The 19,301-nt window shown below is 48.5% G+C and overlaps 1 protein-coding gene across 1 annotated transcript in view; it reads right to left on the minus strand.

Annotated features, from left to right (window-relative positions):
- The window catches only part of LOC139424342 (transmembrane channel-like protein 6), a 27,626-nt gene extending 11,193 nt beyond the window's left edge, over positions 1-16,433 (minus strand). The window contains 8 exon segments of the mRNA XM_071176077.1: positions 1,506-1,587; positions 3,542-3,650; positions 3,786-3,956; positions 7,647-7,805; positions 7,945-8,060; positions 10,885-10,949; positions 10,951-11,099; positions 16,372-16,433. Of these exon segments, the coding sequence (XP_071032178.1) occupies positions 1,506-1,587; positions 3,542-3,650; positions 3,786-3,956; positions 7,647-7,805; positions 7,945-8,060; positions 10,885-10,949; positions 10,951-11,007 (759 nt within the window). The 5' untranslated portion in view covers positions 11,008-11,099; positions 16,372-16,433.
- Between the last annotated feature and the right edge of the window lie 2,868 nt (positions 16,434-19,301).

Raw genomic sequence — 19,301 nt, forward strand, 5'->3', positions numbered from 1 at the left:
AGAGAATTAGAATTATAGGACACACATTCTGTTTCCTCATTAACTAAAAACGTCTCATAATAACTTAGTTACCTCCACAACTGAGCCATCTGAGATACTCTGCTTTGACGTCCCCCCATAATGAGCAGAGCCTAGTCTAAGAGAATGGGCCGTACGATTCACCCATAATGAGCAGGGCCTAGTCTAAGAGAATGGACCGTACGATTCACCCATAATGAGCAGGGCCCAGTCTAAGAGAATGGACCGTACGATTCACCCATAATGAGCAGGGCCTAGTCTAAGAGAATGGGCCGTACGATTCACCCATAATGAGCAGGGCCTAGTCTAAGAGAATGGACCGTACGATTCACCCATAATGAGGAGGGCCTAGTCTAAGAGAATGGACCGTATGATTCACCCATAATGAGCAGGGCCTAGTCTAAGAGAATGGACGTACGATTCACCCATAATGAGCAGGGCCTAGTCTAAGAGAATGGACCGTACGATTCACCCATAATGAGCAGGGCCCAGTCTAAGAGAATGGACCGTGTGATTCACCCATAATGAGCAGGGCCTAGTCTAAGAGAATGGACCGTGTGATTCACCCATAATGAGCAGGGCCTAGTCTAAGAGAATGGACCGTACGATTCACCCATAATGAGCAGGGCCTAGTCTAAGAGAATGGACCGTATGAATCACCCATAATGAGCAGGGCCTAGTCTAAGAGAATGGACCGTATGAATCACCCATAATGAGCAGGGCCTAGTCTAAGAGAATGGACCGTACGAGTCACCCATAATGAGCAGGGCCTAGTCTAAGAGAATGGACCGTATGATTCACCCATAATGAGCAGGGCCTAGTGTAAGAGAATGGACCATATGATTCACCCATAATGAGCAGGGCCTAGTCTAAGAGAATGGACCGTATGATTCACCCATAATGAGCAGGGCCCAGTCTAAGAGAATGGACCGTATGAATCACCCATAATGAGCAGGGCCTAGTGTAAGAGAATGGACCATATGATTCACCCATAATGAGCAGGGCCTAGTCTAAGAGAATGGACCATATGATTCACCCATAATGAGCAGGGCCTAGTGTAAGAGAATGGACCGTATGAATCACCCATAATGAGCAGGGCCTAGTCTAAGAGAATGGACCATATGATTCACCCTCACAGGGACATTAAGTCCTGGACAAGAGGACTAGAACACCATCAGTAGATTGTGATACACAGCTACAGGAAACACCCACCAACATGACATACATCTGTCTGTCTGTCACGACCGCTGGGAGACCACAGCTGTAAACCCCTGACACCCACAGAAACTAAGACAAACACCATGATTGCTGTCTAGACAGATCAGCTGAGGCCTGGATAGGTGTTCGACATGTCAGATAACAACCACATCACATGATCCAGCAGTCTGATGGCCAGCTGCAGAGTGCATGACGTGGTGGACGCCTGAAATGTATCAGAAACTGGACCAATGTAATATTGGAGCAGGAGATCTGACTGTGTGACTTACGATGATGATGTGATACTTGAGCTGGCTGCAACAGGGGATCTGACTGTGATTGGAGCGTCGACCCTTCCTGTCAGCCAACCTCCTGGAGAGAGAGAGGGATGGGGGGAGAGAGGGAGGAGGGGAGAAGAGAGAGGAGGGGAGAAGAGAGAGGGAGGAGGGGAGAGAGAGAGGGAGAAGGGGAGAGAGGGATGGGGGAGAGAGGGAGGAGGAGAGAGAGGGATGGGGGAGAGAGGGGGAGGAGAGAGAGGGATGGGGGAGAGGGGGAGGAGGGGAGAGAGGGGGGAGGAGAGAGAGGGATGGGGGAGAGAGGGAGGAGGGGAAAGAGGGATGGGGGAGAGGAGAGAGAGGGATGGGGGAGAGGGGGGAAGTGGTTACAAGATGATACTATTCCTCCGTCACTCACTTATGGAAGAGACCTATTGATAGAACTGCAGGGAGGACAGAGAGAGAGACACTTCTGTGAGTGTAATGTTTACTGTTCATTTTTGTTGATTTAACTTTTGTATATTATTATCTACTTCACTTGCTTTTACAATGCTAACAAGTGTTTCCCATGACAATAAAGCCCTTGAATTGAATTGATAGGAGAGAGAGAGAGATGGACAGCAGGATAGAGGGATGGGGAAAGAGAGAGAGAGATGGACAGCAGGATAGAGGGATGGAGAAAGAGAGAGAGATATGGACAGCAGGATAGAGGGATGGAGAAAGAGAGAGAGATATGGACAGCAGGATAGAGGGATGAGAAAGAGAGAGATGGACAGCAGGATAGAGGGATGGAGAAAGAGAGAGATATGGACAGCAGGATAGAGGGATGGAGAAAGAGAGAGAGATATGGACAGCAGGATAGAGGGATGTAGAAAGAGAGAGATGGACAGCAGGATGAAGAAAGAGAGAGATGGACAGCAGGATAGAGGGATGTAGAAAGAGAGAGATGGACAGCAGGATAGAGGGATGTAGAAAGAGAGAGAGATGGACAGCAGGATAGAGGGATGTAGAAAGAGAGAGATGGACAGCAGGATAGAGGGATGTAGAAAGAGAAAGAGATGGACAGCAGGATAGAGGGATGGAGAAAGAGAGATGGACAGCAGGATAGAGGGATGGAGAAAGAGAGAGGTGGACAGCAGGATAGAGGGATGGAGAAAGAGAGAGAGATATGAACAGCAGGATAGAGGGATGGAGAAAGAGAGAGAGAGATGGACAGCAGGATAGAGGGATGGAGAAAGAGAGAGATGGACAGCAGGATAGAGGGATGGAGAAAGAGAGATGGACAGCAGGATAGAGGGATGGAGAAAGTGAGAGAGATATGGACAGCAGGATAGAGGGATGGAGAAAGAGAGAGATGGACAGCAGGATAGAGGGATGGAGAAAGAGAGAGAGATGGACAGCAGGATAGAGGGATGGAGAAAGAGAGAGAGATGGACAGCAGGATAGAGGGATGGAGAAAGAGAGAGAGATGGACAGCAGGATAGAGGGATGGAGAGAGAGAGATAGACAGCAGGATAGAGGGATGGAGAAAGAGAGAGAGATGGACAGCAGGATAGAGGGATGGAGAAAGAGAGAGATGGACAGCAGGATAGAGAGATGGGGAAAGAGAGAGAGATGGACAGCAGGATAGAGGGATGGAGAAAGAGAGATGGACAGCAGGATAGAGGGATGGAGAAAGTGAGAGAGATATGGACAGCAGGATAGAGGGATGGAGAAAGAGAGAGATGGACAGCAGGATAGAGGGATGGAGAAAGAGAGAGAGATGGACAGCAGGATAGAGGGATGGAGAAAGAGAGAGAGATGGACAGCAGGATAGAGGGATGGAGAAAGAGAGAGAGATGGACAGCAGGATAGAGGGATGGAGAGAGAGAGATAGACAGCAGGATAGAGGGATGGAGAAAGAGAGAGAGATGGACAGCAGGATAGAGGGATGGAGAAAGAGAGAGATGGACAGCAGGATAGAGAGATGGGGAAAGAGAGAGAGATGGACAGCAGGATAGAGGGATGGAGAGATAGAGATGGACAGCAGGATGGTAGAGGAGTATAGATACCTTAGTTCACTCTTCTCTGCCACAGAGAGAGGCATGGCTCGCAGCATCCTGACCCGGTCACTCAGAGAGAGGTTCTGAAGGTTGTTGACCAGTTGGTCACGCTTACGCCCTGCAGCGCAAAGACGCGCACACACACAGAGACAGACAGACACACACAATAGTTATGCGTGGGTTATGGCATCATTACAACTACAAAAATGTCGGTATTTCAGTGCGTGTGTAACGTTTAAATGAGTGACCTCACCCTCCTCATCCACGCCCTCGGTCTCCATGCAGTCTGTCTCCATGCCGTAACCACGGATACTGGGCCGTGCGGAGCGGGAAAAGTCCTTTATGGAAGGCCTGCTCTGTCTGCGTCTTCTCAACTTCATGGTCCTGTTATAGTACTGAGAGATGATAGCACCTCGACTACGACCTAGAGAGAGGACAGGAAGTTAACAGGGTCCTGTTATAGTACTGAGAGATGATAGCACCTCGACTACGACCTAGAGAGAGGAGAGGAAGTTAACAAGGTCCTGTTATAGTACTGAGAGATGACAGCACCTCCACTACGACCTAGAGAGAGGAGAGGAAGTTAACAGGGTCCTGTTATAGTACTGAGAGATGATAGCACCTCGACTACGACCTAGAGAGGAGAGGAAGTTAACAGGGTCTAGTACTGAGAGATGACAGCACCTCCACTAAGAGATGACAGCACCTCCACTACGACCTAGAGAGAGGAGAGGAAGTTAACAGGGTCCTGTTATAGTACTGAGAGATGATAGCACCTCGACTACGACCTAGAGAGAGGAGAGGAAGTTAACAGGGTCTAGTACTGAGAGATGACAGCACCTCCACTAAGAGATGACAGCACCTCCACTACGACCTAGAGAGAGGACAGGAAGTTAACAGGGTCCTGTTATAGTACTGAGAGATGACAGCACCTCCACTACGACCTAGAGAGAGGAAAGGAAGTTAACAGGGTCCTGTTATAGTACTGAGAGATGATAGCACCTCGACTACGACCTAGAGAGAGGAGAGGAAGTTAACAGGGTCCTGTTATAGTACTGAGAGATGACAGCACCTCCACTACGACCTAGAGAGAGGAAAGGAAGTTAACAGGGTCCTGTTATAGTACTGAGAGATGATAGCACCTCGACTACGACCTAGAGAGAGGAGAGGAAGTTAACAGGGTCCTGTTATAGTACTGAGAGATGACAGCACCTCGACTACGACCTAGAGAGAGGAGAGGAAGTTAACAGGGTCCTGTTATAGTACTGAGAGATGATAGCACCTCGACTACGACCTAGAGAGAGGAGAGGAAGTTAACAGGGTCTAGTACTGAGAGATGACAGCACCTCCACTAAGAGATGACAGCACCTCCACTACGACCTAGAGAGAGGACAGGAAGTTAACAGGGTCTAGTACTGAGAGATGACAGCACCTCCACTAAGAGATGACAGCACCTCCACTAAGAGATGACAGCACCTCCACTATGACCTAGAGAGAGGAGAGGAAGTTAACAGGGTCCTGTTATAGTACTGAGAGATGACAGCACCTCCACTACGACCCAAAGAGAGGAGAGGAAGTTAACAGGGTCCTGTTATAGTACTGAGAGATGACAGCACCTCCACTATGACCTAGAGAGAGGACAGGAAGTTAACAGGGTCCTGTTATAGTACTGAGAGATGACAGCACCTCCACTATGACCTAGAGAGAGGACAGGAAGTTAACAGGGTCCTGTTATAGTACTGAGAGATGACAGCACCTCGACTACGACCTAGAGAGAGGACAGGAAGTTAACAGGGTCCTGTTATAGTACTGAGAGATGACAGCACCTCCACTACGACCTAGAGAGAGGAGAGGAAGTTAACAGGGTCTAGTACTGAGAGATGACAGCACCTCCACTAAGAGATGACAGCACCTCCACTATGACCTAGAGAGAGGAGAGGAAGTTAACAGGGTCTAGTACTGAGAGAAGACAGCACCTCCACTAAGAGATGACAGCACCTCCACTATGACCTAGAGAGAGGACAGGAAGTTAACAGGGTCTAGTACTGAGAGATGACAGCACCTCCACTAAGAGATGACAGCACCTCCACTACGACCTAGAGAGGAGAGGAAGTTAACAGGGTCCTGTTATAGTACTGAGAGATGACAGCACCTCGACTACGACCTAGAGAGAGGACAGGAAGTTAACAGGGTCTAGTACTGAGAGATGACAGCACCTCCACTAAGAGATGACAGCACCTCCACTACGACCTAGAGAGAGGAGAGGAAGTTAACAGGGTCTAGTACTGAGAGATGACAGCACCTCCACTAAGAGATGACAGCACCTCCACTACGACCTAGAGAGAGGACAGGAAGTTAACAGGGTCCTGTTATAGTACTGAGAGATGACAGCACCTCCACTATGACCTAGAGAGAGGACAGGAAGTTAACAGGGTCCTGTTATAGTACTGAGAGATGACAGCACCTCCACTATGACCTAGAGAGAGGACAGGAAGTTAACAGGGTCCTGTTATAGTACTGAGAGATGACAGCACCTCCACTATGACCTAGAGAGAGGACAGGAAGTTAACAGGGTCCTGTTATAGTACTGAGAGATGACAGCACCTCGACTACGACCTAGAGAGAGGACAGGAAGTTAACAGGGTCCTGTTATAGTACTGAGAGATGACAGCACCTCCACTACGACCTAGAGAGAGGAGAGGAAGTTAACAGGGTCTAGTACTGAGAGATGACAGCACCTCCACTAAGAGATGACAGCACCTCCACTATGACCTAGAGAGAGGAGAGGAAGTTAACAGGGTCTAGTACTGAGAGAAGACAGCACCTCCACTAAGAGATGACAGCACCTCCACTATGACCTAGAGAGAGGACAGGAAGTTAACAGGGTCTAGTACTGAGAGATGACAGCACCTCCACTAAGAGATGACAGCACCTCCACTACGACCTAGAGAGGAGAGGAAGTTAACAGGGTCCTGTTATAGTACTGAGAGATGACAGCACCTCGACTACGACCTAGAGAGAGGACAGGAAGTTAACAGGGTCTAGTACTGAGAGATGACAGCACCTCCACTAAGAGATGACAGCACCTCCACTACGACCTAGAGAGAGGAGAGGAAGTTAACAGGGTCTAGTACTGAGAGATGACAGCACCTCCACTAAGAGATGACAGCACCTCCACTACGACCTAGAGAGAGGACAGGAAGTTAACAGGGTCCTGTTATAGTACTGAGAGATGACAGCACCTCCACTATGACCTAGAGAGAGGACAGGAAGTTAACAGGGTCCTGTTATAGTACTGAGAGATGACAGCACCTCGACTACGACCTAGAGAGAGGAGAGGAAGTTAACAGGGTCCTGTTATAGTACTGAGAGATGACAGCACCTCGACTACGACCTAGAGAGAGGACAGGAAGTTAACAGGGTCTAGTACTGAGAGATGACAGCACCTCCACTAAGAGATGACAGCACCTCCACTAAGAGATGACAGCACCTCCACTACGACCTAGAGAGAGGACAGGAAGTTAACAGGGTCTAGTACTGAGAGAAGACAGCACCTCCACTAAGAGATGACAGCACCTCCACTATGACCTAGAGAGAGGACAGGAAGTTAACAGGGTCTAGTACTGAGAGATGACAGCACCTCCACTAAGAGATGACAGCACCTCCACTACGACCTAGAGAGGAGAGGAAGTTAACAGGGTCCTGTTATAGTACTGAGAGATGACAGCACCTCCGTTAAGAGGGGGGTGAGGGAAGGTGTGATTCCTAAACTATGTCTTGTAGAGGGACAGAAGTCTTGTTTGTGTCATGGTGTTTTTAGATACAGTATCTGTTGATGTGTTGATAGTGGCTGGCTGGCTGGCTGGCTGGCTGGCTGGCGCACCTGCTAGCTAGAGGAACTAACAGTCACATGACAATGGCAGAAATAGTTTAGACTTCTGAAACTACCTCGCTCTCTCTCTCCTGAAGCGTGAACAGAAGAAATGCTAGGTAGGTGTCCATACAGCCATCTTAAGACTGTCATAAGAGTGTCGTAGAGGTGCCAAAAGTATGTCATAAGGGTGTCGTAGAGGTGCCATAAGTATGTCATAAGGGTGTCGTAGGGGTGACTTACCGATGGTGCGGCTGGGCATGGAGGAGAGGACTTTGAGGGTGGCGGAGGACCAGCGTTCCTCTAGAAGGGGGTCTAACTGTCCCCCCCCTTCCTCCTCACTCCTCCCCGGGCTCCCACGCCATATCTCCTGACCAGGGCTGGACAGGTACGCTACACTGTCTGGAGGAAGGAGAATATGACGTTTACGTCTGTGTATACACACACACCACACTCTAACACTAGGTCTCTCTCTCGTATACACAGTCACACACACACTCTAACACTAGGTCTTTCTCTCTTATACACAGTCACACACTACCTCGTTCCTCCTCGTCCAGGTCTCTCTGTAGTTCCTGCAGCTCCAAGGCTTCCTGTCTCTGATCCTCTATCAGCTGGTTAAAGGAGTCATGGACCCCCTCTTCATCCGCTGGGCTCCTGTTACCGACAGACAGACAGACAGACAGAGAATTAGAAAACAAACCCGATAAACTCCCATATCTACTGGGTGAAATACCAGTGTTCCATCACAGCGGCAAGATCTGTGACCTGTTGCCACAAGCAAAGGTCAACCAGTGAAGAACAAACACCATTGTAAATACAACCCATACTTATGCCTTTTGTACTTTAACCATTTGTACATTGTTACAACACTGTATATAGACATAATATGGCATTTAAAAGAGGGGGGGGGGTACTTCAGTGGGTCGGACACACACACACACACTAAAGACAAACACACCCCTAACCAGTAACCAGTGTTCAGACACACACACCCCTAACCAGTAACCAGTGTTCAGACACACACACCCCTAACCAGTAACCAGTGTTCAGACAAACACACCCCTAACCAGTAACCAGTGTTCAGACACACACACCCCTAACCAGTAACCAGTGTTCAGACAAACACACCCCTAACCAGTAACCAGTGTTCAGACACACACACCCCTAACCAGTAACCAGTATTCAGACACACACACCCCTAACCAGTAACCAGTGTTCAGACACACACACCCCTAACCAGTAACCAGTGTTCAGACACACACACCCCTAACCAGTAACCAGTGTTCAGACAAACACACCCCTAACCAGTAACCAGTGTTCAGACACACACACCCCTAACCAGTAACCAGTATTCAGACACACACACCCCTAACCAGTAACCAGTGTTCAGACAAACACACCCCTAACCAGTAACCAGTGTTCAGACACACACACCCCTAACCAGTAACCAGTATTCAGACACACACACCCCTAACCAGTAACCAGTGTTCAGACACACCGCCACAGTGTAAACACTCCTCACCACTGGGCTTCAGCCCTGACAACTCTTCATGTCTCATAATTCATGGCCTTTTAACACCACATTTGAAAGGAACCACAATCACAAGCCTTTTGTTCCCCAGGGACCCTGCAGCTGAACACCACAGGAAGTGAGTCACTCATAAAATTCTCCTCAGTAAATACAACACACACACACACACACAGGAACAAAGACTAGTCAAACAGTCCAACAAACACAGCCAGTCTGTTCTGTGGGAACAATGGGTCTGGCTGGATACTGGTACTGTGTAGAATTGGGCCTCAAAGAGTTGCCTCAAAGAACATCAAACAGACAGTTAACCCTGTCATTGTCTTATTTTAACCCTCTTCTGTTTACCAGAACATCAAACAGACAGTTAACCCTGTCATTGTCTTATTTTAACCCTCTTCTGTTTACCAGAACATCAAACAGAACACCTCCCTCAGCAGCCTCCCCTGATATAGTGTATTAATACTCACTCCAGGCCAGCCTCCACTGATATAGTGTATTAATACTCACTCCAGGCCAGCCTCCACTGATATAGTGTATTGATACTCACTCCAGGCCAGCCTCCACTGATATAGTGTATTAATACTCACTCCAGGCCAGCCTCCACTGATATAGTGTATTAATACTCACTCCAGGCCAGCCTCCCCTGATATAGTGTATTGATACTCACTCCAGGCCAGCCTCCCCTGATATAGTGTATTAATACTCACTCCAGGCCAGCCTCCACTGATATAGTGTATTAATACTCACTCCAGGCCAGCCTCCCCTGATATAGTGTATTAATACTCACTCCAGGCCAGCATCCACTGATATAGTGTATTTATACTCACTCCAGGCCAGCCTCCACTGATATAGTGTATTGATACTCACTCCAGGCCAGCCTCCCCTGATATAGTGTATTGATACTCACTCCAGTCCAGCCTCCACTGATATAGTGTATTAATACTCACTCCAGGCCAGCCTCCCCTGATATAGTGTATTAATACTCACTCCAGGCCAGCCTCCCCTGATATAGTGTATTAATACTCACTCCAGGCCAGCCTCCCCTGATATAGTGTATTGATAGTCACTCCAGGCCAGCCTCCACTGATATAGTGAATTGGTACTCACTCCAGGCCAGCCTCCCCTGATATAGTGTATTGATAGTCACTCCAGGCCAGCCTCCACTGATATAGTGTATTAATACTCACTCCAGGCCAGCCTCCCCTGATATAGTGTATTGATACTCACTCCAGGCCAGCCTCCACTGATATAGTGTATTGATACTCACTCCAGGCCAGCCTCCCCTGATATAGTGTATTGATACTCACTCCAGTCCAGCCTCCACTGATATAGTGTATTAATACTCACTCCAGGCCAGCCTCCCCTGATATAGTGTATTAATACTCACTCCAGGCCAGCCTCCCCTGATATAGTGTATTGATAGTCACTCCAGGCCAGCCTCCACTGATATAGTGAATTGGTACTCACTCCAGGCCAGCCTCCCCTGATATAGTGTATTGATACTCACTCCAGGCCAGCCTCCCCTGATATAGTGTATTGATACTCACTCCAGGCCAGCCTCCCCTGATATAGTGTATTGATACTCACTCCAGGCCAGCCTCCCCTGATATAGTGTATTGATACTCACTCCAGGCCAGCCTCCCCTGATATAGTGTATTGATACTCACTCCAGTCCAGCCTCCACTGATATAGTGTATTGATACTCACTCCAGGCCAGCCTCCACTGATATAGTGTATTGATACTCACTCCAGGCCAGCCTCCCCTGATATAGTGTATTAATACTCACTCCAGGCCAGCCTCACCTGATATAGTGTATTAATACTCACTCCAGGCCAGCCTCCACTGATATAGTGTATTAATACTCACTCCAGGCCAGCCTCCACTGATATAGTGTATTAATACTCACTCCAGGCCAGCCTCCCCTGATATAGTGTATTGATACTCACTCCAGGCCAGCCTCCATGTGATCAGCAGTCAGGTCAAAGTTGACACTGTGAGCCATCTCTCTCTCCCCGTCTCTCCTCTCTGCTGTCTGTCCCGTTCTCTTTATCCGTCCGTCTGTCAACCATCAATCTCTGTCCACCAATCACAGAGAAGGGTCACACACTTGTCTGCTTAGTCCCGCCTCTCCACTCTCCTAGCATAGTGTTGCAAAAACTACCTGAGAGAGAGAGAGAGAGAGAGAGAGAGAGAGATAGAGAGGAATGTTAGGAATCATAAGGTGTGGTGATTGAAGGTCTCTCTTTTCCGTGTTTCAGCTTGTCTTCTAGTAGCGCACACACACACACACACACACACACACACACACACACACACACACACACACACACACACCTCGTTAAAGCAGTTCTTTATCATACCAACAAAACATAGCAGCAGCAGTTGGTGTGTGTGTGTTTCACCAGTTGGTGTGTGTGTGTTTCACCAGTTGGTGTGTGTGTGTTTCACCAGTTGGTGTGTGTGTGTTTCACCAGTTGGTGTGTGTGTGTTTCACCAGTTGGTGTGTGTGTGTTTCACCAGTTGGTGTGTGTGTGTTTCACCAGTTGGTGTGTGTGTGTTTCACCAGTTGGTGTGTGTGTGTTTCACCAGTGAAGTGTTTGAATACAGTTCTACATCATACCAGGCCAATACACCAGGGATGAATGATATATCGGTGAACATATCGGAATCAGACGATATCAGCTAAACATGCCGACATCGGTATCTGCCCGATGTCTAGTTTAACGCCCTGTGACAGGACCCTGTGACAACATGTAAATAGCTGCATCTAGCCTAACACCCCTACTGGGAAAGCGACAGTCTACTGGGACAGGAACAGTCTGCTGGGACAGTCTACTGGGACAGTCTACTGGGACAGGGACAGTCTGCTGGGTCAGGGACAGTCTGCTGGGACAGGGACAGTCTGCTGGGACAGGGACAGTCTGCTGGGACAGGGACAGTCTGCTGGGACAGTCTACTGGGACAGGGACAGTCTACTGGGACAGTCTGCTGGGACAAGGACAGTCTACTGGGACAGGGACAGTCTACTGGGACAGTCTACTGGGACAGGGACAGTCTACTAGGACAGGGACAGTCTGCTGGGACAGTCTACTGGGACAGGGTCAGTCTGCTGGGACAGGGACAGTCTACTGGGACTGGGACAGTCTACTGGGACAGGGACAGTCTGCTGGGACAGGGACAGGCTGCTGGGACAGGGACAGTCTACTGGGACAGGGACAGTCTACTGGGACAGGGACAGTCTACTGGGACAGGGACAGTCTACTAGGAGAGGGACAGTCTACTGGGACAGGGATTGTAGTAAGATCGACCATGTCCTTTGTGTACAACATTAAGGTTTGTAGGCTACACCAGACAAAGGCTTTTATCGCAGATCAAAGAGGGGGAAGCTGCAGAGGAGCTCTAAGCGCCTCTTCACTGTTGACGTTGAGCTAACACAACGTGCCATTGGAACACAGGAGTGATGGTTGCTGATAATGGGCCTCTGTACGCCTCTGTAGATATTCCATTAAAAATCAGCCATTTCCAGCTACAATAGTCATTTACAACATTAACAATGTCTACACTGTATTTCTGATCAATTTGATGTTATTTTAATGGCCAAAAAAATGTGCTTTTTTTTCAAAATCAAGGACATTTCTAAGTGACCCCAAATTTTTGAACGGCAGTGTATGTGTGTGTGTCATGTATGTATATGTGTGTGTGTGTGTGTGTGTGTGTGTGTGTGTGTGTGAGACTGGGTGGAGTTCCATGGTTCTTTTCCTGGCACAGATAACTCCTCCGTGATGACCTCATCAAGAGGCAGACAGCTGAGGGCAGATATGACTGCACTGTGGAAGTGAATGGATTCAACATGTTCATTCTACACATCCTGTCTAGCCTCTCACTAGTCTTTATTCTGTCTCCTCTCGCTCCTTATCTCTCTATCATAGAAGTTCTCTCTTTCTCTCCTACAGTCCCTCTCTCTCTCAGTCCCCCTCTCTCACTCTCTGTCCCTCTCTCACTCTCTCTCTGTCCCTCTCTCACTCTCTCTCTCTGTCCCTCTCTCACTCTCTCTCTCTCTCTGTCCCTCTCTCACTCTCTGTCCCTCTCTCTCTCTCTCTGTCCCTCTCTCTCTCTCTCTCTCTCTCTCCCTCTCTCTCTCTCTAACTTGCTCTCTTTCGTTGAGCTTATCTCTCCAAATCTCTATTGTCTTGGCTGTGCTTTTGAGTCCGTTCAAATCCATAACCTACGCATTTCCATATTATCTCACAGCCTCCCCCTCGAGTGTCTCTCTCCACATTCTCTCCACTTTCTCTCCATCTGTCTCTCCCTCTCTCACATTCTCTCCCTCTCTCACTTTCTCTCCACATTCTCTCCCTCTCTCACTTTCTCTCCACATTCTCTCCCTCTCTCACTTTCTCTCCACATTCTCTCCCTCTCCTTCTGTCCTCCCTCCTTCGGTCCTCCCTCCTTCTGTCCTCCCTCCTTCTGTCCTCCCTCCTTCGGTCCTCCCTCTCTCACTCTCCTAGGGCATATTGTCAGACTGCTGGTCTTTTCACAGAGACAAGTCCCAAATGACACCCTATTCCCTATATAGTGCACTACTTTAGACCAGAGCCCTATTCCCTATATAGTGCACTACTTTTGACCAGAGCCCTATTCCCTATATAGTGCACTACTTTTGACCAGAGCCCTATTCCCTATATAGTGCACTACTTTTGACCAGAGCCCTATTCCCTATATAGTGCACTACTTTTGACCAGAGACCTATTCCCTATATAGTGCACTACTTTTGACCAGAACCCATGTCCCTTTTCTCTGTGTGTGTGTGTTTGTGTGTGTGCATGCATGAAGATCAGTGTCTATCTCTGTGTGTGTGTGTGTGTGTGTGTGAGAGACACTGTCAACAACCCCTGAACATTGTCTGTCTCCAGGTCAAAGTATGTCTGTAGTACAGCCAAACAAAGCAAGTCAGCTGGCTTGTCAGTGAAAACACATTTACTGCACTGTCTAACACAACGGCAGATTAACATGACAATACAGCATACTTACACAACACTAATATACTTACACAATATTTTATAAATGTTAAAGTTGCTGTGGAGGAGAAACAGTAGGGGGAGGGAGGAGGAGAGGGGAGCAGGTGGAGGGAGGAGGAGAGGGGAGCAGGGGGAGGGAGGAGGAGAGGGGAGCAGGGGGAGGGAGGAGGAGGAGGAGAGGGGAGCAGGTGGAGGGAGGAGGAGGAGAGGGGAGCAGGGGGAGGGAGGGGGACCAGGGGGAGAGGGGAGAAGGGAGCAGGGGGAGGGAGGAGGAGGGGGAGAGGGGAGAGGAGGAGGGGGAGGAGGGGGAGGGGGGAGCAGGGGGAGAAGGGAGCAGAGGGTGTAAGGGGGTCAAAAGAGGGGGTGGGACTGACAGGGTAGAAGGGAATTTTGTCAGTCTGGCAGTTAACGGCTGACTGATAATCAGTTCACACAACAGTAAAACTAACAGAGGAGAGAGAGAGACACACAGAGAGAGACAGAGAGAGAAAGACACACACAAACAGAGAGAGAGAGAGAGAGAGAGAGACAGAGAGAGACACAAACAGAGAGGGAGAGAGAGAGAGACACACACAAACAGAGAGAGAGAGAGACAGAGAGAGAGACAGAGAGAGAAAGATACACACAAACAGGGAGAGAGAGAGATAGAGAGAGAGACAGACAGAGAGAGAGACACACAACCAAAGAGAGAGACACACAACCAAAGAGAGAGCGAGACACACAACCAAGAGAGAGACACACAACCAGAGAGAGAGAGAGAGACAGAACCAAAGAGAGAGAGAGACACAACCAAAGAGAGAGAGCGAGAGAGAGAGAGAGAGAGAGCGCGAGAGAGAGACACACAACCAGAGAGAGAGATAGAGAGAGACACACAGAGAGAGAGAAAGAGGCACAGAGAGAGAGACACACACGGAGAGGAAACAGAATCAGCACACAGAACAGAAACACGTTCAGGACTGCTGTACGAGAAGCACATAACTAGAATGATAGTGCCATAAGCAGGAGCAAGGCCCTCTTGTTCTTCAGTGCATTGTGTTGTCACTCAGTTGAGGGAACGGACAGGAAAATGAAATCAACAGAGAGGCACCCCAGATAACCGTGTGAATGGAACAAAGAAGAGAGGAGAGAATAGGCCTAATGTGAGAAGATGGAAGGGGAGTAAATGGTAGAGGAGAAAGTGGAAACATGGAAGTAATTACACAGACTGACACACTGCACTGTAATTACACTGCCCTGTTGTGCTACAGTTCTCCCCGTGTTGTCACGGCAACGGAACAGACCAGTATTCTGCAGTCAACTGTCACTAGGCCAAGACAACTAAACTTGGGGTCCCGGGGTGGATGAAGGCCCACAAACAATACACAACGTATAGTCAACGTATAGTCAACGTATAGTCAACGTATAGTCTTACAGGAGATAAAGACCTGCATAGATACAGTTCCTATTGACGTCTCTCTGTGGAAGTTTCCCATCTTGGGTCAGGTTAGCATTGTCCCCACTAATGGTTAAGGTTAGGACTGGGGGAGGGAACGCTGATCCTGGATCTGTACTTAGGGGAAACCCCACCCCAGAGCATTGAATTCACTGTGGAAGTAGGAGTAAGATGAACTGATGTTGGCCCTGGACACAATGGACTGGTTTCTCTGACACAGATCAAGCTTACTCCTGGACTAAAAGGCATGTTATAACACAAAGCTAACGTTATAACACAAAGCTAACGTTATAACACAAAGTTATCCCCAGCTATGCAGCCAAACAAGGTGTGTGTGTGTGTCTTCTTTCTGTGTCATGTGCTCTTTCACATTGGAATAAATATATACAATGAGTGGTAGGGTCTTGAGACTAGGGCTTTGGGACAAAAGCGTCATATTTGTGTTGTGTTGAAGGCAGCTGTTAGGCTATAAATGGGGTAAACGTTCAAGTTGGTGTAGGCTACATTTGGCCCAATTATAGTTAACCTATAAAAACAAACGATCCATTTTGAAACATCGGTCATACCAGCGACGTGTTTCTGCAAGCCCTGCAATTCACCGACTGATTGTGCAACTTTGCAGCCAGCAGCTAAATCCTACCCCCAAGGCAGTAGACATGAATGACAGGCACTGACTGATAACGTCGACCGATACGGTTCTCTTTCCGCTGGTTTTAGTTCACAACGAAACTAGCCCACCGAGTTAGACCTCAAAGCACCGTAAACAACCCACACTTGTTGCATTGTTGTTTCTGTTATTAATGGCGCATTGCCTTTCCTTTTCGGTCGGTTTACTCTTAGCCTGTCAGTCCCTCAAATGTGTCAGACTGAACAGTTAAAATATCCTGGAAGCTACAGCGGACAAACTGTGCAAATACATGGAAAGGAAAACGACAAGACCATGTGAAAAAAGCTACAGTCAGCCATACGGTCGGTTCACTCACCCCCTTCGTAACTTGCGAAACCCGTTCAAGCTCAAACCTGCAGTGCCGCCGCAGTAGATCCGTCTCTCTCTCTACTGAACTGCGGCAACGAACCATTGTCGACTCTAGGGGTGACGATATCATTATCCTACCGCATTGAAACGTTGTTACGGGCAATAGGTAGACTTTTACGGAGAAACAGTTTACCGGCTGTCTCAACGTGTGGTTTATATTTCAGTTCAAGAAAAACCGACGCTGTGTGTTTGTCATTTTATGTTGGTACTGCAAAGTTCCCCCCCAAATAAAGCTTTCAACCGAATGGAACATTCCTATTCATTGCTCGAAATCCTTCTTCCAACGTTTGATTTCACACGCTATATAATTCCATAGACAGCTGTGTCAGTACAGTACATTTCCTTGGTAAGAAAAGTTTGAAGACTGTCCTTTCTAGATATGTTTTTTTATTCTTACACCTTATCATTCATAAAACATTTCAACAAACGTGTAGGCTAGCCTTCTGATGCTACTTTAGGCTAAAGGTCTCCAATACAGGTGGCCTAAACATTTGTGAATTCATCAATTTTGCCAAGTCAAGTAGCCTACTCCATTGGTCAAGGTGTGAGAGATTGTCTGGGTGTGTTGTATTCACCATTTCTATTGCACAACATGTTCCCTGGTCTGTTCTAGCCTAAAGGTAGCCTATCAATGAAACATACAAACGGAAGAATGGTGATCTGAGAGGTGAAAGAAGGAAACTAAGAGCCTGAAATTACCTGTGTGCTGTTGATCAGGTGATTTTCCTGTATCCTATTTCTTGGATTGAAAGTTACAATAAGGGTCTCTCGCTATCTGTCTCTGACTACCTGGCCACACCTAATGTACGTATTAACTTGCCTCGAGGACCTCTGGGTAATGTAGTTTTTGATCAATGACTGAAAGAAGAAGCATATTTCCAAAACTACAACCTCTCTTTCCACCTCTCCGTTCTTCTGTCTCTACCTTTTCATTCCTCTCTCTCTTCCTCTCCATTCCCCTGTCTCTTCCTCTTCATTCCCCTGTCTCTACCTCTCCATTCCCCTGTCTCTACCTCTCCATCCCCCTGCCTCTACCTCGCCATCCCTCTGTCTCTATCTCTCCATTCCCTGTCTCTACCTCTCCATTCCCCTGTCTCTTCCTCTCCATTCCCCTGTCTCTACCTCTCCATCCCCCTGCCTCTACCTCTCCATCCCCCTGCCTCTACCTCTCCATCCCCCTGTCTCTACCTCTCCATTCCCCTGTCTCTACCTCTCCATCCCCCTGCCTCTACCTCTCCATTCCCCTGTCTCTACCTCTTCATCCCCCTACCTCTACCTCGCCATCCCTCTGTCTCTATCTCTCTATTCCCTGTCTCTAACTCTCCATTCCCCTGTCTCTACCTCTCCATTCCCCTGTCTCTACCTCTCCATCCCTCTGCCTCTACCTCTCCATTCCCCTGTCTCTACCTCTCCATCCCCCTGCCTCTACCTCTCCATCCCCCTGTCTCTACCTCTCCATTCCCCTGTCTCTACCTCTCCATTCCTCAAACAGACTGGTACCCAGGCTACCTTTTTACATGCTAGAGATGATTTCCCTCCTCCACTAGTTATACTCCCTCCTCCACTAGTTACACTCCCTCCTCCACTAGTTACACTCCCTCCTCCACTAGTTATACTCCCTCCTCCACTAGTTACACTCCCTCCTCCACTAGTTACACTCCCTCCTCCACTAGTTATACTCCCTCCTCCACTAGTTACACTCCCTCCTCCACTAGTTACACTCCCTCCTCCACTAGTTACACTCCCTCCTCCACTAGTTACACTCCCTCCTCCACTAGTTACACTCCCTCCTCCACTAGTTACACTCCCTCCTCCACTAGCCTCCACTAGTTACACTCCCTCCTCCACTAGTTACACTCCCTCCTCCACTAGTTACACTCCCTCCTCCACTAGTTATACTCCCTCCTCCACTAGTTACACTCCCTCCTCCACTAGTTATACTCCCTCCTCCACTAGTTATACTCCCTCCTCCACTAGTTACACTCCCTCCTCCACTAGTTACACTCCCTCCTCCACTAGTTATACTCCCTCCTCCACTAGTTACACTCCCTCCTCCACTAGTTATACTCCCTCCTCCACTAGTTACACTCCCTCCTCCACTAGTTATACTCCCTCCTCCACTAGTTATACTCCCTCCTCCACTAGTTACACTCCCTCCTCCACTAGTTATACTCCCTCCTCCACTAGTTACACTCCCTCCTCCACTAGTTACACTCCCTCCTCCACTAGCCTCCACTAGTTACACTCCCTCCTCCACTAGTTATACTCCCTCCTCCACTAGTTACACTCCCTCCTCCACTAGTTACACTCCCTCCTCCACTAGTTACACTCCCTCCTCCACTAGTTACACTCCCTCCTCCACTAGTTACACTCCCTCCTCCACTAGTTACACTCCCTCCTCCACTAGTTACACTCCCTCCTCCACTAGTTATACTCCCTCCTCCACTAGTTACACTCCCTCCTCCACTAGTTATACTCCCTCCTCCACTAGTTACACTCCCTCCTCCACTAGTTACACTCCCTCCTCCACTAGTTACACTCCCTCCTCCACTAGTTATACTCCCTCCTCCACTAGTTACACTCCCTCCTCCACTAGTTATACTCCCTCCTCCACTAGTTATACTCCCTCCTCCACTAGTTACACTCCCTCCTCCACTAGTTACACTCCCTCCTCCACTAGTTATACTCCCTCCTCCACTAGTTACACTCCCTCCTCCACTAGTTATACTCCCTCCTCCACTAGTTACACTCCCTCCTCCACTAGTTATACTCCCTCCTCCACTAGTTATACTCCCTCCTCCACTAGTTACACTCCCTCCTCCACTAGTTATACTCCCTCCTCCACTAGTTACACTCCCTCCTCCACTAGTTACACTC

Source organism: Oncorhynchus clarkii, chromosome 13 (genome assembly GCF_045791955.1).
Source record: "Oncorhynchus clarkii lewisi isolate Uvic-CL-2024 chromosome 13, UVic_Ocla_1.0, whole genome shotgun sequence".
Lineage (NCBI taxonomy): Eukaryota > Metazoa > Chordata > Actinopteri > Salmoniformes > Salmonidae > Oncorhynchus > Oncorhynchus clarkii.